We start from the raw sequence: 21097 nt of genomic DNA, 5'->3' as shown, positions 1-21097 counted from the left end.
AAGGGAGAAATGCATGAGGCGGATACACTCGGACGGCGATGGGGAGGGAGGGGCGGTGCCGTTACAATGGGATGGAGAGAGATACCTCTCGGGGTCCCTCCCACCCCCAGCTTCCTTCCTCCATTCCTTCTCAGTCTTGGTTGAAAGCAGTCACCCTGGAGTGCGAGACCCCGTACAACCCTCCCTGACCCCAAGTCCCAAGCCCTGCCTGTGACATGCCTCCCCATCTGCCAGCATGTTCTGCTCCCCCAGGAGGCTGGGGGACAGGTGCAGAGCGAGTGTATGCGGCTCAGAGAGGACAAAGCTGGGAAGGCCCAGGCCAGAGGCCGTTACCGTGGGGGAATCGGGGGGAGATCGAGCCCCAGCCCCTCTGGGTGCACATATCTGCGTGGGAAATCCAGGATGACAAGTCAGCTGAGGAAACTGGCATGGGGTGGGGAAGGGGTAGCTAGAGGAACAGTGTCCTCAGGGTGGCAAGGAGGGGGCTTCAAGATGTTAACTTGGGACAAGGGCTATACATGGGGAAGACAAGGAAAAGATGACAGGCGGCTACAAAATATTAATCAGCCAAGGGTGAACTAGTAGATTTAGTTTGGACTCAGGGGTTCTGAATTCTCATCCCCCCAAAAAGGGACTGGAGGTTCCCAGTGTCATCCCCTGCAAACAGAGGTTCAGATCGGCTCTGAGAAGTCAATTTGTAGTACCAGGAGTAGGAGCTAGATTCAGGGTCAGAGATGACCTCCAGGAAGGGGTGGCAGAAATCACTAACCTGGAAGTGGGGGTCAGTATCACTTTCCCCAATTTGCTGCAACAGCTCCCCACTGGCCTGGCCCACGTTCCCAGCTGCTTGCAGCAGGTTCTGACGGGGCTGTGGAGAGTGGACACCGGTCAGAAGCTGCCCAATCCCTGCCCGCATGCCCACGGTCCTACACGCCCCCAGGTCCCACGTCTCCACCCCGCAGCCTGGACTGCCCCCTTCTCCTTTGGGCTCTCCTCCCTAGTGGCAGCCCGTGGCCCCCGACCTCAGCACTGGCTGGCTGGGCACTGCGCAGCAGCTCAGACACCGCCCCGGCGAGGCCCTTGGCGGCCTGCAGCAGGGGCCGGCCGCTGCCGCCTTCATCCTCCAGCAGGGCGGCCAACAGCTTCACGCCGCGGGACATCTCCGTGAGGTTGGAGGAGATGGTGGTGACCGCACAGCCCACTGCTGTGTAGTCTGTCTCCGCAGGGTCCCCTGAGGGAGGAGGAAGAGGGGCAGGAGTGAGAGGTGGGCAGGCCAGACGATGGGCGGGGGAGGCACACAGTCAGAGGCGTTAGTCACACACACATCCTGAGAGAGACATACACGCACGCAGACTCTTCCATGAGTCAAGGGGCGGTCCCACCCAGAGCCAGTCACACTCATGCTTGCACGCGCTCTTCCTTCCCCTCCCTGCCGCACAGAGAGCTCGGCGTCCAGCTTACCCGCTGTCAGGTTCACCACGGAGGCAGTGCCGGCCGTGATGGCATCTACCTGGGAGTGGATCTCATGCTTTGATTCATCCATCTTGTTCTTACGCCAGGCCTTCGAGGCCTGCGAGAAAGAGAGAGAGAGAGAGAGAGAGAGAGAGAGAAGCAAAGCTCAGGATCTGCCCTGGTTTGGTTAACCCCATTCCCTCTGGGGAGTCCCAGCCTCAGCACTGCTGGCCTCTCCTCCCTCCCATACTCACAGCATCCTGGCCCAGAGGGGGCAGAGTGTCAAAGTCATCCAGAGTGGCCTGGGCAGCCTGCACAGCCTGCATACTGGAGTTGATGGTCCCAGTGAGTGCCTGCTGGGCTGACGTCTGCAACACAAGGGTTGGAGAAATAGGGAATGCTTAGAGGCAAGAGAAGGTAAAGGAGGACTCGAGGCTAGGGATAGGAATACAAACAGGGACATGGGAAAAGACTGCCTAGCTCCTGGCTGGGCCCAGCTGACGGGGGAGAAAGGCCTGGTACCGTGGTGGCAGCAGAGGCACTCTTACCAAAGGGGGCATGTGTCCTCGGTGCATCTGGCCACTGGTAATCTGCTGCTGGGCCGGTGGCATGCTGCCCACCTGGAAATTCTCAGGACCAGAGGCTCCGGAGCGCATGATAGCAGGCAGGGCCACAGAGCCGTGCTCCACTTTCCCCACCCGGTTATACTGCTGCTGTAGGACTGTCGACCTAGAGAGGGGACACCCTGGGCAGCACTCAGAGGACTTTGCGGTCTCACCCCCTTCCCACCCAGCTCTACTACCTTTGCAGGTCTTGTGGTCTGGGGCGGGGGGGGGCGCGTGAGGTCTCATGAGAGCCTGTGACTGGTTAAAGAACTGTCCTAGGGATTCCCCACCCCTCAGCAGTCGTTGGGAGATAGGCCCTGCCGTCCTTGCCCCTGACGGACGGGATCAGCCCAGTTCCCTTCGTACTTTTTGGGGGACACTGAGTCCTCCAGCATAGTAGACTCCTCGTCTCCCTCCAGCCCAAAGTGATCCTTGCTTTTTTTCTGTAGGAAGGAAAAAGGAACAACAATTAAAGAAAAGAGAGACAGGGAAAAGACAGCCTCTTCTTTCCCCTAGTCAGCCTTTTTCCAGAACCTGGGTCCCCGCTTTGAAAGGACCACCTTGGATAGAAGGTGAGGGAGGATAAGGAGAAGGCTGGGGTGCGCACCTTCTTAAGGATGATATCAATGTAGCCGGCGATGAGCTGTGCGATCTGCTCCCCTTCCGTCGTCTGTACTGAGTAGTAGCCATCTTGGTAGTCCCCAAAATCCTAGGGTGACAAGGTGGGGGCTTGGTGGGAGAGCCCGCATCTACCCAGGATGGAAAAGGGTAGGATGGGAGCCCCATGGATGAGCTGGTGAGGGGGCTTTGCCTGCCAAAAGCCCTCTAGGGAGAAGCCCATCCTTCTTCAATTTCCTCTTTCTTTATTTTCCTCCCTGGAGGGCACCGCTTTATTTCTGAAAAGCAGTCTTTGTGCTACATAGTTTCACATGCATGCCATTCATGAAATCTCTTCTCTCTCCCCCTGATAATACAGCTGGGAAGACACATTTATCATTGAAAGACAGCTGAGGGTGAGCACTGGTATCCAAAATGGAAAAACAGCCTTTACGAAGTTCTTGTCCCTTCGCTTGGGCACTTCATCAAGGCGGTGTCAGTTTCCAATCTGGCACACCAAAATATAAAGCTGGGGGGGGGGGACTATCATATAGTTGCTGCTGAAAGACAAGAGGCTTATTTTTTCTTTCTATCACCTTTTTCTTCCCTCTCCCCAAGTTTCCTGCGAGCTCGGCTTGCTGGTGATGGTTCTGTCCTGTTGATTTTAAAGACTGTTTCATTTAAGCATCAATTCTCTCCAGGAAAGCTTCTCCTCTACTCTGACCCCCATGGTCCTGTAATCGTTACATAGTTCCCCTTTTTCTGGATTCACACTCAGTGCACTATCCCAAGGGAGGGGAGAGACCTCTGCAGCTGCCCCCACCTGGAAATTCCAGAGCCCCTTCCCCGCTGGGCCCCCAGACTCACCAGGGTGAAGCTCTTGGGAGAGGCAGCCCAGCGTTTGATGTTGGTGAGGCTCCACTCCTGGATCACCTCTTTGGTCTTCTCGTCCACTCGCATCACACACTCCTTAGTGATGCCCAGAAGCCTGGGCACCAGCTTGTTCTTTCCTTTCATCTTTTCCTGTGAGGCAGAGGTTGTCACTGGTGCTGTGGCCAGAGGTCACACAGAGGAGTGAATGAGCAGATCAGATCTAGACCACAAGGGGGTGCTGAGGAGCGCAGGAGAGCTGAATAGGGTGTCCGGAAGGAGCCAGGACAAGCTCCTCGAGGGAAAATACAGGGTCGGGAGCCAAGTGGTGGCAGAGGGCTGACAACAGGGCGAATTTTCACAAGGTCAGAGCAAGGCAGAGAATGGGCCTTGTAGGGATGATGGAAAATGTGACCGAGGGCAGGGCCGGGGTTTGAGAGGAAAGGATAAGAGCGGGAATAAGGAGGACAGTGAGAAGGGTCTGTAGCCCACCTTAACCAGAAAGAAGGAGACGCCGTATGTCTTGAGGGAACGGGCTAGCTTCACGTAGCGCACCTTGGCCTCGATCTCACTCATCTGCCCACAATTCTTGTGTGCCTTAGAGTAGGAAATGGGGCAAAACGTTTAGCAAATGTGGGAACCTAGACAGTGTCACTGATCAGGAGTTGCGATGTTAACTACAATGGGAGCGTAGTGTGGGGGACACAGGAAAGGTTAGGGGGTGCAGGATATGAGAAATGAGAGGGTGACGGGCTGGGGGCTGACAAAGGATATGCACAAGCGACAATTCAGGGAATATAGTTAGAGAACTTGCAGATGTTCTAGAGACATAAACAGATAAGTAGAAGGTCAGATAGAAGGCTTTTTGGGCTGAGTATTCAAGAAGTGGGGATAACACATCTGTACAAAGATATACTTGTCACAGTAATTTCAGCCATACTGTCTCATTTGATTCTCCTACCAATCCTACCCAGGGCAGGTACTGTCATCCCACGTTAGAGGCAAAGAAAAGAAAACAAGAATATTGAATTGAATTCCACATCAAATGCAGTGATGGAACTGAGATGAAAGGCCCAGGTCTTCCGCTTTCTTGGCACAGGAGAGGTGGGAGAGCAGCTTGGTGGGTGGAAGCAGGGTGGGAGGAAACAAGGAAGGGGCTGGGGTCCATTCAGTCAGTAGGATTAAGCAGCAAAGCTCCCAGGGCATCCCCAACACTTCCCCTATCCCCATTCACCTGGAAGATCTTACGCTCTCCCTTCTGCTTCACATACTCCTTGGGCAGGAAGTCCTTCAGGCTATACCAGAAAAGGGAGGGTCAGCATGTAGTGGACAGCATCAGGGGTATGTGGGCCATGGACTGTGGGCCTGGGGGTGTGAGGAAATGTCTAGGACAGTGTTATCTTTGGGGAGATGGAAGGCTCGAGGGACCAGAGTTGGGATTATCCATGAAATCGAGACGACCTAGCATGAGCTCTTGAGTGCAGCCTGTGTCTCTCCCTACAGGGAAAGGAACCGAGGGAGCCTGAGTCGCAGGCTCAGTCCCTGAGGAAAGAGGGTCTAGAGCACTACCGCAGGGGACTGAGGGGAGGAGCTCAGTAGAAGGATGACCATGCACGTAGGAAGCTAAGCAAGCCACGCTGAACTCTACACATTCTGAGGAGGATCCGTGGATGAGACCTGTGAAGCTTTCTAAGTCTATGTTCCCTATGAGGAGAAATGTACTGTTTGCCTCTGGCTACTGCAGTAAAATTCTTCAGAGAATCTCAAAAAAGGTTACATGCTTGCTTGAGAAGCATGGGGCAGAGGCAGAGATTCTGGGCTACATTCAGGTTCCACATGGGGCCAGTGAGGAGACAAATAGCTGACGGCAGCAAAAAAGGTACCCATGTGGGTCAAACCCTGGTGCATCGGAAGAGGAACAGAGACAGAAGGCCTGGGAGGGGGGCAGGGCTGTTGGGGTCACAATGGCAATGAGTCCTGGGCCCTGACAGGGTGTGGGATGTGGGTCACTCACTCGAGGAAGCCAGCCTTGTGCTTCTGCTCATTGTGGGGCCCAAACTGGATCTGGCACTGGAAGCCAGCAAACTCACAGGCCTTGTCGAAGGAGACAGGGTGGGAGCCATTGAGGATGTCATCTCGCGCCTGGAGAACACATGGCGGCGGGTGTTGTGTTGGGTGCAGGGACCCCCCCCCCCCACTGCTTCCGCCCCCTCTCCCTACCTCCCCCACCCCAGGCAAATCCTCTCCACACCTGCACATAAAGAAGGTTCAGCTGTACGGGGTCCCGGGAGTCCACGTTCTGGTCTGAGTAGAAGAATTTCCGCCGCAGCAGAAGCGTCTCGTGCTCCTCCACTCCCTGTTCCCTCAGCGTGCGGCCATGGTCCAGCCAGTTCACTGGGACACACAGAGTCCCCTCAGTGCCAAGCCCCTGGGGCGCCTGTGTTGTGCGCTCTTTGGCTTTTTGTTGTTCTTCATTTCCTACCTTCCCCCACCGGTAAGTTCCGTGAATGTAAGACTTTGTTTTATTGCTGATACGTCCTGCATCGAAAGCAGTGTCTCGCAAAAGCAGAGTTTCCATAACTACAGAATAAACAGCTGCCCCCCGCCCCCCCAACCCTGACCATTTCCAGGGCCCTCTGTTTCCTATTTCTGCTTACACTCATCATCTGTGTGCAATTTCTGCTTTAGTTTCTCCATCTTCTTTTCATCTCGCAGCAGGGTCTTGTCCTTTCGTAAGGTCCCTGTCACCTCCTCCTTCTTCTCTTCCATCAGCTCTCGAACCAGTGAATATTCATCGTGGTTGGTGATGCCTGGGGGAAGGGGAGGGGTCAGGGTCGGTAGCATCCCGGGCACCACATCTGTGTTTTCTGGCAGAGCTGGAGCCTCCATTCCCGAGCCCTCAGCCCCACCAAGACCCCTTACCAATGCGGGCACAGATGGTCATGAGCATGTCGGTGACAGTCTTAGAGTCATCCACCATGATAGTCTTCACAGTTCCATCAAGCATGCGGATTTTTAGGGGCCTCTGTTTCTTCCTGTACTCCATGGTGTCCTGTTGGGGCAGGAATGGGAGGAGGGGCCCCTTGAAGCTAGAGGTATTATTTCCTTTTTCCATGGCCAGAGGGGAGGAAAGTAGATTACTAAAAGCAAGACTACGGTGGCTCCCTCAAAAAGCAAGTTATTTTGACTGCCTGGGATAGAAAGCCTGGAGAGGGTCAGAGACAACAGATATGGGTGCTGAAAAGAGGAGGTGGAGTAGGGGACGTTGATGGTCCTTGATGAAGTGATACTCACCCCATTTCGGAGCATGTAGTAATCCAAAGCTTTTCCGGCCTCCAGCCATATACCTTTTTTGGGGTCATCATCTGACAGAAACAGCCCAAAGTCGCTGGCTAAAAGAGAGGATGAATCACCTCAGACATATGAGGACCCCAGGGTGGCTGAATGGCTGCATGGCTGCCCTTTACTATTTCCCCAGGGACCGAGGGCCTAAAGGGGAGAGAGGGAACCATGGAGCATGAGGCCTGAGTAGCCTTGAGGGACAATGGGGTCATCCCTTAAAGCCAAGAGCCTGGGAACAAGGAGGGACCGAAGACTCCCACCCCTGCCACCAGGGTACTCAGACTCACGAGGGCCAGCCAGGGCCTCTGGGATGCGCTCACGAATGATGCGACAGGCATCGTACACCATGGTGGACGGCTCAAACTGCATCGTCTTCACCACATTCCCAATGCTGATCTTCAGCGAAAGTGCAACCATGGTGGCAGCTTCTCCTCTCCAGCCTGGCTCTACCTGGCCCGTGGCATCAGGGCATCAGCACACATCCTCATTAGTGGAGAGGAGGTCACCCAGATGGAGCCCCGGGGAGGGGTGTTTTTGAAAGGGACCCACCAGAGCAAGTAGTAACATAACTATTTTATTCTAAGAATTTTAAAGAGTAAAAAATTACTTATACCAAAAGAACCAATCCTAACCACCTGAGATATGTGAAGGAGTCTGGTCTGCAATGCAGTGTTCCCCGAGGACACCGTCCTGTCCCTACCACTAGCATCTGTGCCTCCCTTCTGTCTGCCCAGTGTCTCTCTCTTGCCCCCACCTTGCTCCTTTCCCAGCCCTGCCTCTGCCTTGTTTTCATCTTTTCTTGGTTCAGTCTTTTTTTCTTTGTCTCTCACTAGGTCTTGCTGGCTTTTTCCTGTCTGGGATTTTCAGAGCTCTGCCCTGACTCATCATGTGACCTTCGCTCTGACAGCTTTAGCCTCCTTCTCTGCAAAATGAAGACGTTATATTAGGTAATTCCCAAGAGATCCTGAAGCCTGCAAACACCGACTCTAGCTAGCCCGGCAGGGAGACCAAACACCGGCTGCTTGAGTCGTCTCACTGGAGAGGGAGGGGCCTTCCCAGGGAGCCTGGCCCCATATTTGGCTTCCCTGGCAGTCAAGCTAGAATGATGATTCTCTAATCCAAAGGGATCTCAGAAATAACCTAGTCAACTCTTCAATTTTGCAGAATGGATATCAGACCATGGTGGGGCAAGTAGGGTAGTTTCAAGGCAGGTCAGAGGAAGACCCCAGTCCCTCTAACTTGGTCCTTGCTCCAAGTCACGAAGGGAATCCCAGTCCTCACGACAACTCCTCCTACGCTCTCCTGTCTTCAGTAAGTCCTTCTCAAGCTCTGCCCTCCGTCTCACTGTCTCCCTTGATGGTGCTTTCAGTGCAGCTCGAGATATCAGTCCCACCCTGACCTCCCCCGCCCTCCTTGGCACCACCTCTCAGCAGGCTGGAGGAACCCTTGCAGGTGGCAGGTGGCACCCAGGGCACAAGAGGACAAGTCTACCTGGCAGCTGATGATGTGACCCAGTTTGGTACAGGGATTGGTTCCTCTCGACTAAGAGAATGAGCAACTCCGGGCTGCCCATTCCCCTCCTGGCAAATGGCTAGCCCCAAGTGGGGAAATGCAGGACTGGGGGAAGGCTGGAAGCAGGTGGGGGTGCTGGGATACAGAAGCCAGTTGAGAACCAGGGAAGTTGGGAAGGGATAGGTTTTTGGCGGGTGAAGAGGTTAGGAAGGATGAGGTGAAGGAGACTGAAAATCTAGAAAGAGGAGACAGGTATATGTGAGAAAGGTGTGGATCGGGGATCTGACAGACCATTCTGACCTTATAAGTAGTCCAGAGTCTCACAAGAAACCACAGCTCACTATCTTTATTTCCAAACAAGTGAGGACCCTTCCAGTCTCCCCAGCTCTCTGCCCACCTCCCTATTCCTCGGCCACCTCTCCCAGTAGCTTGACAGACCTGGCCGTGGGGTTGCTGGAGGGCTGGAGGGTCAACGAAGCAGAGGAGTCAGAGGAGCTGAGGGCAGAACTGACAGGACCCTCCACCCTAAGCTGAAACTGCATGTCTCCCCCATTTCCTCCGGACATATGGACACCCCCTTCTTCTTCAAGCAAGGAAACCTCTGGTGAGACCCCGATAAGGGAGATGAGTCAGGCCTACCCTTCCTCCCAGGCTGGTCCTGAGTGGACACCCACATCGCTACAAGATGGTGAGGCAGGAAAGGGAACTGAGAAGTGAACTGAGGGTGATGAGGGCACAGAACAAGGCCCTTGGAAGTATGGGGAGAAGCTATCCAGTTCCTGCTCTGCCCTGAGAACTTTGCTCCCTTTTCCATCATGTTTTACGAAACAGCAACAATGCCCCCCCATCCCCCTCCCAGGGAACTCCTCCTCCCTCAAGACATTCCTGAGATGCATTCCAGAGGAGTTGGGCAATGGGGGGGGGGGGAGGACAAGAGGTCAAATCCCAGCAAGGAATGGAATGTAAGTATACTGGGGGGTAAAGAATTTGGGGTACATGGAGAATATAGTCAGAACAGGTACCCACAAAGGGAGCTGCAGAAAGACAGGGAGCTACAGTAAGGGACAAAGGAGAGAGAAAGCTGAAGACAAAGTCAGAATGCATGAGGGTTGGGGGAGTAACACTCAGTCTGTTACCAAATTTGGCCTCTGAGTCCGCAACCGCGGGAGGGGGGGTGGTGGTTGTGGGTGAGACTGACATATCCGGCCTCAGGCTGTTGGAGGCTCATTTCAGGCTGGACTGGGCAGCTGAAGGGCTGGACCTGATCTCCCTCGACATAGCCCCTCACCACCTACACCTATCTACGCATATTCATTCTCCCCAACTGCACCCCAGTCTATACACAGAGCTCTTTACCACAAAGCTACTTACCCTGTCTCCACATACACGTTATCTCAAACATGCAGTCCCTACGCAGACCCCATCACAACCACATTATCCTCCCGTAAAAACCCCATCCCAGCACACAGCTTCCCCACAAACACACCTCTATCCACAAGAGAACAACTTGCCCCAACATCTCTCCTCCCATTACAAAGACATTCTCCCTCCATTCACCCAACAAGCATTTCGGAGGGTCTGTTGTGAAAAAGGCCCTGGGCCAAACTCTCAGTGACTGGGAAGCAAGAAGAGCAAGCCCTCCACTCGCTTGCAAGGGGCTCCCAGTTAGCTGAGTGGGAAGGCTAAATACAGAATTATAACACAGGGCAGGATGTGGTCAGAGTCAAGAGGTGTGTGCTCAGGGGACGGATCCCTTTAGATTAGAGAAGAGGGACCAAAAAGTCTCTGTGAAAAGTGTCACTTGAAGTTAGGGCTTTAAAAAAAGATAATAAAAAATCATAAGGGTCTAACTTTTATTGATGATTATGTTAATTTCTTTGTAGACATAATTTCATTTAATCTTTACAACAACCTGGCAAGATAGGTATCATTATTTCCATTTTTACAGATTAGGAGACTGAGGTGCAAAGACGTTAAATACTTCTTCAAGGAACTTCTCCAAAGTCATATAACTAGTAAATTTGTGAAGTTGTGAAGCCAGGATCCAAACCCACATCTCTCTGACTCCAAAGCCCAAGCTGTCTCCACTATGCCAGCCGGAGGTGAGTCAAGGGTAGCATTCCAGGCAGAGAGAAGAGTGTAAGCAAAGGTGGAGGAGCACGAAATCACAGAGGAGCGCGTTCAGGGAAGTGAGCGGGCAGGCGGGCTGAAGCACAGGGCACCTGCAAGGGAGCAGTGATGGGGAAGTCAGGGTTAGGCTGAAAAGGCAGGGAGGACTAGAGAGGAAGGAGTATTTTACCTACTGGAGGGCACCAGGAGGCCAAGGGAGGCTTTGAGCAGAAAAGGGACATAACCAGAACTAGATTTTGGAAAATAATTCTGGCAGTTACCTTGGAGACTGGTCAGAAAGACACTGCATTAGCACAAATGAGAAGTGATGATAGCAGTTAGAATGGTAGAGAGGAGGATGTTGCTTATTTATAGTTTTAAGAGGTAGAACTGTCAGGACCTGAGGACAGTCTGTCCTGTCAACCTTCAGGGGCCGGGGCCCAAAGTCAGACTAGAGTCCCACAGCTTCTGTCATCAGTAGCCACTCAGTGGCTGGGGTGGCTTGAGTTTACACAAGGAATTGGGAAGGGGAGAAGGGGAGGACTGGGTCGAGCTGGGTATATGAAGATGAGGCTCTGGGGCACAGAAGATGGGGATGTGGTTAGCACCAGGTAGGGGCAGAAGGGATGAGGTTAGTGACTGTATCGGACTAGAAATGGAGAAGACGAGGTGTACAGAGAGGCTGGGGAAGATGGTGGTAGGAAAAATAAATATATGATCAATCACTGGATCAGGCTAGCGGAAGGGGGAAAATAATTATAAGTCAGGGAATGACAGAGTGAGGTCAGAGGTCAGATCAGGCTGCAGGAGTCTGAGAAGAGATGGGGCTGTGGTCAGTAGCTAAAGGCTGGGATGGGGTGGGGAGGAGAGTGAAGGGACACTGGCAGAGTATAAGCAGAGCTGGAGTTGGTGGGGGTGGGTGGGTATGGGGTATAACCAGTGGCTGGGTCACACTGGGTAGAGGGGATAGTGCTGTGGTCAGTGGCAGGGTCAGGCTGGGAGTGAAATGGGGGTGTGGTCAGTGGCCTGGCTGGGCGTGGGATCAGCAAGACCCAGTTTCCTCTTTGGGTCTCATTTCCTCTTTTCTGTTTGGGGAGTGGGGGAAGGGGATCTACAACTGGACCAAGAAATTCAGGAGGCTTAAAGCCAGAGGCTGGTACATAGCAGGGCCTGGGAGTACCTGGCACTTATGTTGGGCTGGGGGTGGGGTATTCAGCAGACGACCAGGAGGTATGCAGGTGGGTGAGTGGGGTAAAGTGTGGGAGAGTGCTTTAAGATGATGGGAAAGCTCAGATTTGGGAGAGGGCAAAATATGGTAGGAGGTGCAGATTCAGGGAAATAGAACTGCAACTGGGAACCCTCGGTAAAATGAACAGCATGGGAGAGTTACAGGTGAGGGGAGAATTCTGTATGCAGGACTGTGCTTGCAGAAAGGGGGTATCGGGGGTGGGGTGGGGGGGATGGGGTGTGTGAACTGCAGGGCCAGGGAAGAGAGTTGGAGAGGACTTAATAACTAGTGAATGAGAGAATTGGGAGGCAGTGGGGCTGAACTTTCAGAGGATTCGGTCATCTCTTTCTCCCATGGCAACTGTGTCTCTGTGGTCAGCCTCCCCTTAATCATAGTCCCCTCTCCCTAAGTAGTCCCTCACTTATGACTAGACCTGTACCTCTCCTGGGTCCCAGTCCCATTCCCACCTCCTATCTTGTATAAACAACATAGCCCAGGAACCCCTGTCTCTCAACTGTGGTGACCACAGCAAGAGCCCTGGATTTAGAGAGCAGAATAAAGAAGCTGGAATCCCAGATACCTGCAATTCTAGTTGAAGCCCAGAACCCAAACCTGAAATTAGTTTATCATATCTCTGGGCTACAGAACGCCTGAAACTACGTAGGAATGAGACCTCCCCGCAGAATGAGTGCACCTACTTACTGCCAATCTCTTAAATTTTATCTGTCTGAGATCAACTACCCTAACCTCAACCATAACCCCCCCAAAACTAACCTAACTCCTAACATTAACCCTGACCCGAATTTGTTTCCTGTTTCTCAATACTGGCTTCGACATTCATCCCTTTCCTAACAGACACCCGTACCCAATCCTTGATCCCTAATATTGATCTAATTTTTACCTCTAGCACCAAATTCCCCAACCTTAACCCTAAATGTTGATCTCTAAGCCCAGAACTCCTTTGTCACTTGATGCCTGACTCATCCCATTGCTCTTTATCCCTAGTACCATGCTAATGTTCTCTCATCTCTAAAATTGCACTTTTTTCTTTTCTCTATGTCTCTCTTTTTATTTATTTTTTAATAATATTTTTATTATATTATGTTAGTCACCATACAGTACACCCCTAGTTTTTGATGTAAAGTTCCATGATTCATTACTTGCCTATAACACCCAGTGCACCATGCAATACGTGCCCTCCTTAATACCCATCACCACTGCACTTCTAACTTAATTCTTGTGTTGACCCTTAACCCGGTCCCGAATCCTAACTTGGACTTACGTTGTCCAGAAAACAAAATAATGACCTAAACCAAATTTTACCTACATAAAACGGACCTGACTGACACTAGTAACTCTAAATTTCAACTCCGGCTTTATAACTCCTTAAACTAACCTTGATTCCTGAACCCAACTCCACCTAATCCCCAGATCACCCGAAGCTTTCCTACCCACATACCCGCTATCAGCTAACCTCAAAGCCGATCCCCGCCCTGCGCCTCACTGCCACCCCACTCCTCACCCTCCCCAAAACTTATTCAGGACAGAGGACTGATCCCAGGAAGGGCCTGGCTCCCTTAAAACGGCCTACTTAACTCCCATCCCAAGCCGAGATACACTGGACGCTGACCTCTCCAACAGGACCCGAAACAGGAGACGCACGAGAGTCGGGGGCCCCACCCGCCCGCCCGCCAGCCCGCTTCCCCGGCCTTGCCTTGCGCCCCACCCTGAGGCTCCGGCTAGGCCCGGTCCGGCCTACCTGCGCTGCCCGGCTTGTGCCCCGCCCGCCGGCCCGCTAACCCGCTCGTTCTCCCGGTGGCAATCGGGCTCCGGCCTCGCCCTCCCTTCGACACTCTCTCGGCCACTTCCGTCCCCGGAACGTCCCCCACCCGCGGGCGGCGCCCTGGGCCCGCGCTCTATGGTTGCGGGGACAGCAGGAAGCTGCTCTGGCCCCAGCTCTCGATGCTCGGGAGCCGGCCTTAGACAAGCGGCCCCTCCCCGGCAGGAAGCAAGGGTGCGGCACAATCCGGAGAAAGCGCTCGAACTGTGCCCGAGTTCCCTTTTAGTCTCTAACCCTTCCCTTTTACAGCCGGCGGCCAAGGCGGAGCCCGTCCCCCGGAATGCCCGCCCTCAGGGTGTGAGGAAGCAGCAGGGACGTCCCCTCTATTTGCATAGCTCCCGGTACGTGGCGCGCAGCTGCTAGGCCACTTCCGCGTCAGAAGGAACTCCAAGTCCCGGAATGCCTCGTGGGTAGCGCGTCACTTCCGTAGTGTTGGAAGTTGCGGAGAAATCAGCCTAGGGGGCTGGTGCGGTTTGAGGACGACTGGTTCAGGGTTGCGGATAGGTGGTGGGGTGAGCTTCTTTGTTTCTGCCCACGCTTCCCGTTTATCTCCGGCATGGAACTGGCGTTGGACTTGGGTGACCAGGACCTGCTGGACTTCCTGCTAGAGGAAAGCGGAGATTTGGGGGCTGAGCAGCCGCTTTCCGAGGTGGGTGGGGGCTGTGAGACCAGGAGGCGCGGGGTTGGGCGGACCGCGTTCATGAGGCAGTGGGTAGTAATATGTCAAGGCTTGTTAAAATTTGAACCCTGTGCAGGCGCTGAGTGAATGGGAGACAGAGGATTTACTGGATTCCCTGTTGAGTCCCCCAACATCGTTGAACGTCCTTAGCTCCTCTGATTCCTGTCTTGTTCACCATGATCACACCTACTCTCTCTCACAACATGTCTCCATAGATCTAGGTGAGTCTGAAATAAGTGAAGTTTGGGGGAAGGAGAGGACTCGTGAGCCTGGCTATTTATACTTTTCCTTTTGCAGATGGTGGTAACTATGGAAAAGAGGGGGCGCAGACGACTCCACTGCGTGTGGAGGAGCCGGCAGAGCAGGTACTTATTTATGGCGGGATTATTCCCACATTGGACGGGTGGGGGCGGATTTCCCTTTCCTTTCTGACATCCCTTTACAACTCTGCTGCCCACCTCCTGGTAACCCCAGGAAATTGCTAGGCTGATACTGACAGATGAGGAGAAGAGGCTGTTGGAGAAGGAGGGGCTTACTCTGCATGGGACACTTCCTCTTACTAAGGTAAGACTCCCATTGGTGGGAAAGCTGGAGGAGGTTTGTGAGTCCCAAGTACCCACTTCTGTTAATTTTATATCAGGAAGGACTTAGGTTAGAAAACTTAGCAAATTTGTTCTAATAGGAAGCTGGAACATATCATTATGGTGAATGCAGAGGCAGATCCTAGTTTTGTGGGGCTTATACACATTTTTGGTATCCTCTTTAAGAAAGAAGAATTCAAAATCATCAGTGCAGCATTAGTATAGGGACTTGGAAAGGACTGTGCAAGCAAAGGGCCTTGATGCTTAGATTTCACTGGCCTCATGGTAATCCACGTATAGTTGAATGGTAGAATTAAGTTTTAGAATTCATCAAGGCTGGACTAAGTAGTATAGCAAGAGTAATTGTAAAATCCCAAGTTTTAAGTTTCACGCAATGAGTGGCAGCTTTACAAGCATGGTATTGTGGTACTGTTGTGAAATCAACAGTACAGAAAAGTTGAGAGAATTTTAATTTCTTAAAAAATACAAGATGAGTTAGCAGTTTGAGATGACTAAGAAAGCGAGTGGGGTTTAAAGGCTGTATCAATGCAGGTGTTGCCTCTAGAAGGGCAGTGACCATCTTACTCTCCTTTATACTGGCCAGAGCACATCTTAGTGTCTAGTTTTGAACCCAGATCTTTGACAGATATTAAGAGGATGCAGTCCATCCCGAGGAAAGAAGATAAGGTGAGGAGTCGAAATTTTTGCCCAGATTTTTTAACTCTGAAGACATGTTAAGTGCCTTAAAATAGTTAAAGACTGTTCATTCCATTTGGCCTCAGAGATAGGTACTAGGTAAGTCCAATTGATAGAAATCATAGAAGCATACGTTGGCTCAGGATAAGGAAGATTTTTTTTTAAAGATTTATTTACTTTAATGAGAGATTGTGCTTGTGTACACAAGCAGGGCAGGGTCGGGGGTGGGGGCAGAGGGAGAGGGAGAGAGAAGGAGAATCTCAAGCAGACTCCCCACTGAGCACGATCCGATGACCCTGAGATCATGACCTGGGCTGAAATCAAGAGTCAGACTCCCAACCTACTGAGCCACCCGGGTGCCCCGTTTTTTTGTTTGTTTTAATTAATAAAATTGTTAAAGATGGTCTGCTCGTGAGGACATTAACCCCTGGCCTTCAGAGGCATTGAGAGAGAAGCCAAGTGCCTATTGGTCAGGGAAGCTGTAGAAAGGATTCCTGCATTGAGAAGATTGAATTTAGTTGCCTTCCAACTATTTGATCCAATGTTCCTCTGATGAGACCTCTTTTCCACCTTCTCTTAGATGGAAGAGCAAGTTCTGACACGAGTGCGGAGGAAGATTAGAAACAAAAAGTCTGCTCAAGAGAGCCGCAGGAAGAAGAAGGTGTATTTGGGAGGTTTAGAGAGCAGGTACAAAAGGGAGAGGGACCGGGGTTGGGGGTGGGGGCGGGGATGCAGAGGTAGTTGGAAGTGTTTGGTTTTGAAGGGGCGATACAGGCCGTATCACCATATCCTGTTATTCCCCCAGGGTCTTGAAATACACAGCCCAGAATCTGGAGCTACAGAACAAAGTACAGCTCCTGGAGGAACAGAATTTGTAAGTAACTCTAACATCAGTCCCTTCTCCCTGCTGTTTTATGCTGTCTCACTCTTTCCCTTGCTCCACACTGGGCAGCTCCCACATGCAAGGTCTGGTGCTTGGCCTTTAGTGGATCTGATTCCAAGAAGCTCACAGTAATGGGGAGCAAATTCACAAGTAACTAAGTAAGTTAAGTATTAAGAAAGAGGAGGGATCAAGAAAGACCCCATGGGGCAGATGACAGTTGATAGTAACAGGTTTCTGGGGCGGGGATCAGGGTAGGGAGCACTCTAGGCAGAAAGAACACAGCATAGTACAGTCTGGCTGGAACCTTAATGTAGGTGAGTTGAGTCAGAAAGAGAACATTGAATGCCTGTGAGGATTATGTTCATAGCTGATCAGGCATATCTGCAAAGGAGTTTAAATCAGGTCAGGACAGAAAGGTGTTTATTTTAATGAGGAACTTTAGGCAATTTGTCCACAGAGAGGTAGAATCCATTTAAAAATAGGACGAAAAGCAAGAGATAATTCAGTGCACAGCTAGAGGGGTGGCCATAACATTGTATCTCAGGGTGCCAGGCCAGGGGCTGCTCACTGTCCCCCCTCTTCTTTTAGGTCCCTTCTGGACCAGCTGAGGAGACTCCAGGCCATGGTCATTCAGATATCGAACAAAACAAGCAGCAGCAGCACCTGTGTCTTGGTGAGCATGGTGACAGAAGGAGAAATCCTTTTCTCAGGTGGCAGGGACAGGGCTGCAACCTAGAACCCTTCTTCATTTTCTTTTTCCTGTTCTCCAGGTCCTACTTTTCTCGTTCTGTCTGCTCATCGTACCTGCTATGTATTCCTCTGACACAAGGGGGAGCCTGCCAGCTGAGCAGGGAGGTGAGAGGCTTGAGAAGACCATTAAGGAAGCGGGGGAGGGGCAGGGGGCAGCCTGGCCAGTTCTTGAAGAGTCTTTGTTTCCTTAGTGTTGTCCCGCCAGCTTCGTGCCCTCCCCAGTGAGGACCCTCACCAGCTGGAGCTGCCTGCCCTGCAGTCAGAGGTACCCAAGGACAGCTCAGACCAGGAGCTCCAGGCTCCCAGCAACTCTTGCTGCCTGCTCTACCACATGCCCCAGGCTCCTGGTGCTGAGCCTCCCCTGAAGTTGCCACTTCCTGTCCTTTCCTCAAAGCCTCCCTGCGCAGGTCCCATCCTTCCCCTGCATGCAAATTTCACAAGAGATGGGGGATGGCTCCCTACTCACAGCCCCACATCTGTTATCTTACAGGGCAGATATTCAGGCTAGATGAGAGGTTGGGGGGCTAAGCCAGAGCCTGGGGTTCCTAGTCTGTGTCTAAATGAAAGGAATGAGAGAGGCTACTCTGAGCTGTGTCAGGAAGCCTGAGAGGTCAAACACACCACACTTAACTGGCTTTCTGGGTCTTTTATTTGTACCCATGTAAATCTACCACCCCACGAATGGGCCTGGGGTAATCAACTAACCTCCTTGTACATTTCATGCAGTGAGGGGATTGGGTGAGGAGAGAAATAAATAAGTGATTCTGATGCTTGGGTCACCTTCAACCCCTCTTTACTGGCGCGAGTGGGTGGGGAGAAGGGAAGGGGCATGATTGTCTTGGTGGCTCAGGGTTGCAGGAGACTGGGGGGGAGGGGGGAGTGGTGAAGAGGAAAGGCCAGGCTGGAGGCCGGGCTGTTACAGCCTCCCTCCCACAGTTCAGAGGGCTCACTTTGGGTTTGCCATGGCTTCCTTTGGTCCAAGGTTAGGCCCTGTGCTCAGTCCTGTGCCCTGCTCGACTACCGGCTTAGAGGCCTTTTTATGCTGTTGCTGCTGCAGGGCCAACTGCATGGCCCAGATGCTCAGTGGCCGCATGTAGGCCAGCGAGCGGAACACCCGCTGCTGGCAGTATGCTTCAGGGGTCTGGAAGGCCAGGCCCAGACGCTCCCACACGGTTCGGTAGCAGCCTTCAGCTGTCTGGAAGCCTTCCCAAGTCAGGCCCTGTAGGAAGACATGTCAGTCACATTACTTGGCAATCCCTGAATAGCTACTTCAGCTGGACAGATAGAGACAATAGGGTCTCTGCCCTCAGGGAGTTCCCAGCTAGTGGTAGAAATAAACTTGACCCATAGAAGCCTGAAGGCAGGAAATGGAAGGCATGCCAGGGAAAAGGGAGAGGCTTTCCAGATGGGTAGGGCCCTACAGAAGTTTGATGGCTGAGGAAGTTTGCCAGCCCAAGGTACAGATGGTGGAGAGATGGAAAGGGGGTGCATTACCTCCTGGATCATGGTGGCTGCCAAGCCATAGACCACACCCACCCAGACTTCATCAGACTGGACACTGGATCTGTCGGGGACACCGTGGGGCTGCATGCCATTCACAGCCCCCATGGCTCCTCCTGCAAAGGCCTGGACATTGAACTCGAAGATAGTCTGGAGGGCACAGACCACATGAGGGGTAGGAAATACCTAGGGGGCAAAGGCAGAATCACGGTTTTTTTAAATTTGCTTCCCGCCTCCAGGAAAAGCCCACCTTTCTCTCTGGCTCCTCCTCCTAGTCTTTCTCACCTCAGTGTCTCCTTCTCCTAGACCACTGGCCCTCAGGAACCACTGGCCAGCACACTGGTCAGACATGATGCTACAGGACTGAGGCTGAGGGCTGCAGTCGTAGTTGTAATAGCGGCCTGGGGTAGAGGAAGACAAAATAAGGTTCCTTGTGTCCCCGGAGCTGCGTTAAGGCTCCTTAGGATCCTCCAACTCACCATTCCACAGCAGTCTCTCATAGGCTTCTCGGCCCCGTCTAAGGATGGAAGAAAACTTATCCTGGACGTCCTGTGCCCCACACAGAACAGCCATCTGGACCATCACAGCCACAGCTGCCAGCCACAGTCCTCCACAGTAAGCACTGATCAGGGACATGGGTTTGGGGGTCAGACTGGCGGCTCCAGCCACTCCCATGCAATGTAACAAGCAATGAGTCATTCTTCCCTGAGCCCGCAATTCCTTGGTGCCCAGTTCCCCACCTCAGGTACCCTGGAAATCCCTACTCCCCAACCTGGGGCCTGTGGTGATCCATCCATCGTAGGTCTGGTCTGCATAGCCTCCATTCTCAATGAGTCCATCTTGGTCCTTGTCAAACTTCATTTCGGACTCCATCACAGCCTAGAGAGGGACCAAGACACTGAAGACCTAGACAGATGCTAGAGAAAGACAACAATAGCCAGCTGGGCTTTCCCCAGACACTAGTCATGCCCTTGGCACACTGGCCACTGCACATGCATGTCTTACCAGACACACAGGCCACATGTCTCTCAGGAAGCCCTGGTCACCCGTCAGGTAATAGTCTCGATAAACCTGCAGCACAAACTTCAAGTTTAGGTCCTTCCAGTCAGCGGTATCGTGGACCACATATGCGTTGACTCGGAGCCATGGCTCGTCATCTGTGGGAGGGGAGGAAACCTGACTGATTTGCATTGGTGGGTAGAGTAGAGGGTGCAGAAGTTGAGGGAGGGAAGCGAACTCTGGGGTGGAGGAACTTTTACCTGGGTCCCCAATATCATGGGGTATGACGTTCCTCCTTTTCACAGGTGCCATTACCCCACTCATCAGGTACTGTCGCCGTGTCAGGTCCTCCCTGAGTGTAGCCAGAGCTGGGGAGCAGACACACAAGGGGGGGGGGCAGGGAATGGGCAGACTTGAGGTGGGGCTCAGAACTGTGTTTATGACCCTAGAGGGGAACCGGTAAGCAGAATGCAGATATGTTGGGTGGAAAGGAGGGTGGAGACAACCGGAGGGATGACAAAGATTCAAGGGTGTGGGGGGCTAAGAGGCCAGAAGGGGCACAAAAGGGACCCTCACCCATGTCGTATTGCAGACTGAGCTCGAGTTTGGGCCAGAGCATGACGAGGGCAAAGGAAGCGTAAAAGTGGACGTCATATGTGTTGTACATGCGATATTCCTGGCCTGGAGGAAGGAGGAAGACACACTTGCTGGAATTCCCGCTTCCCCTTCAATTCCCCTCCCTAGCTTGTCCTGGAGTTGGGGATGGGGCACTGGCTTACTCCAGACCTGCCACTTACCCCTCATCCTAACCAATCCCCCGGGGTAGGCAAAACCCACCATCCTGCCTTGTGGTAGGGCACTAACTGGCCTCATGGATATGGCCGGCCATACTGCAGCCTGCCCGCAGCCCATACCTTCAAGGTAGCCAAATCGACCATATTCCCGGAGGATGGGGCGGAGCTGACACATGCTCCCCACCAGCTCCTCTGGTAGGGAGTCCTCTGGAACTTCCAGCCATACTGTGCCTCCATCAGCCAGGAAGTATAGTTCATTGAACAGCGCAGATTTGTACCAGGCAGGCAAGGATCTGGGGAGTCAGGAGGAGGGAATGGTCTAATGAGTGGACTTCCTGGGAAGGGAAGGATTCTGGAGTTCCGCAGAGCAGGGGGCACCAAATGAATCCCAGCCCAACTCTGCTGACTGTGGTGGGTGGAAACTGAACCAGGGTATCCCAACTGGAGTGTGAGTGCCCGGGAGAAAGGCAAGAGATTGGCCCCATTGGCACCTGTCGTCCAATATTGGGCTCTGCCAAGCTGAGATCTTCTCTTCCCAGTCTACATATCGGCACAGGGCATAGTGGCTAAGGGCGGGTGCTGCATTACCATCACGGCCAAAGAACCTCGTGTACCGCCTGGAATGGAAAGAAAGGGGAAGAATGAGAACTCAGGTTCCAG

General features: G+C 52.7%; 3 protein-coding genes and 1 long non-coding RNA gene across 8 annotated transcripts in view; 2 read left to right on the top strand and 2 right to left on the bottom strand.

Moving 5' to 3' along the window:
• TLN1 (talin 1) overlaps positions 1-13802 on the bottom strand; it is a 31682-nt gene extending 17880 nt beyond the window's left edge. Inside the window, exons 1-18 of one of the 5 annotated variants that reach the window (XM_087869569.1) lie at positions 13475-13802; positions 7154-7312; positions 6819-6916; positions 6447-6576; positions 6182-6334; positions 5776-5918; positions 5539-5666; positions 4759-4819; positions 4017-4121; positions 3522-3677; positions 2665-2766; positions 2424-2500; positions 2001-2181; positions 1707-1820; positions 1462-1570; positions 1023-1231; positions 770-868; positions 334-384 (exon numbers count right to left, since the gene is read on the bottom strand). In XM_087869569.1, coding sequence (XP_087725695.1) covers positions 334-384; positions 770-868; positions 1023-1231; positions 1462-1570; positions 1707-1820; positions 2001-2181; positions 2424-2500; positions 2665-2766; positions 3522-3677; positions 4017-4121; positions 4759-4819; positions 5539-5666; positions 5776-5918; positions 6182-6334; positions 6447-6576; positions 6819-6916; positions 7154-7283 — 2046 coding nt within the window. In that variant the 5' untranslated portion in view covers positions 7284-7312; positions 13475-13802. Of the gene's footprint in view, positions 1-333; positions 385-769; positions 869-1022; positions 1232-1461; positions 1571-1706; positions 1821-2000; positions 2182-2423; positions 2501-2664; positions 2767-3521; positions 3678-4016; positions 4122-4758; positions 4820-5538; positions 5667-5775; positions 5919-6181; positions 6335-6446; positions 6577-6818; positions 6917-7153; positions 7317-8816; positions 9225-13474 lie in introns of those variants that run through there. The other 4 variants (XM_087869567.1, XM_087869570.1, XM_087869568.1 and 1 more) reach the window with 4 other exon arrangements.
• On the top strand, positions 7434-13900 carry LOC123781167 (uncharacterized). Its single transcript, XR_006776625.2, has 3 exons — positions 7434-7813; positions 10327-10480; positions 13805-13900. It is a non-coding gene; the product is annotated as an uncharacterized LOC123781167 (long non-coding RNA).
• Positions 13901-13969: 69 nt separating this feature from the next.
• CREB3 (cAMP responsive element binding protein 3) lies at positions 13970-17912 on the top strand. The gene is made up of 9 exons (XM_045780558.2): positions 13970-14204; positions 14311-14455; positions 14532-14599; positions 14709-14798; positions 16092-16198; positions 16317-16385; positions 16983-17067; positions 17165-17249; positions 17336-17912. The coding sequence occupies exons 1-9, from the start codon at positions 14112-14114 to the stop codon at positions 17650-17652; spliced, it is 1059 nt and encodes a 352-aa protein (XP_045636514.1). The 5' UTR covers positions 13970-14111; the 3' UTR covers positions 17653-17912.
• The window catches only part of GBA2 (glucosylceramidase beta 2), an 11868-nt gene continuing 8546 nt past the window's right edge, over positions 17776-21097 (bottom strand). Inside the window, exons 9-18 of the mRNA XM_045780552.2 lie at positions 20929-21054; positions 20558-20730; positions 20220-20324; positions 19904-20011; positions 19650-19801; positions 19417-19523; positions 19124-19266; positions 18930-19045; positions 18639-18830; positions 17776-18363 (exon numbers count right to left, since the gene is read on the bottom strand). Coding sequence (XP_045636508.2) covers positions 18091-18363; positions 18639-18830; positions 18930-19045; positions 19124-19266; positions 19417-19523; positions 19650-19801; positions 19904-20011; positions 20220-20324; positions 20558-20730; positions 20929-21054 — 1495 coding nt within the window. The 3' untranslated portion in view covers positions 17776-18090. The remainder of the gene's footprint in view (positions 18364-18638; positions 18831-18929; positions 19046-19123; positions 19267-19416; positions 19524-19649; positions 19802-19903; positions 20012-20219; positions 20325-20557; positions 20731-20928; positions 21055-21097) is intronic.

The sequence above is a fragment of the Ursus americanus genome, chromosome 18 (assembly GCF_024610735.1).
Source record: "Ursus americanus isolate L20-20 chromosome 18, mUrsAme1.1.p, whole genome shotgun sequence".
NCBI lineage: Eukaryota > Metazoa > Chordata > Mammalia > Carnivora > Ursidae > Ursus > Ursus americanus.
Note: the sequence above shows the minus strand (reverse complement) of the source record. Positions and strands in the feature narration are given on the sequence as shown.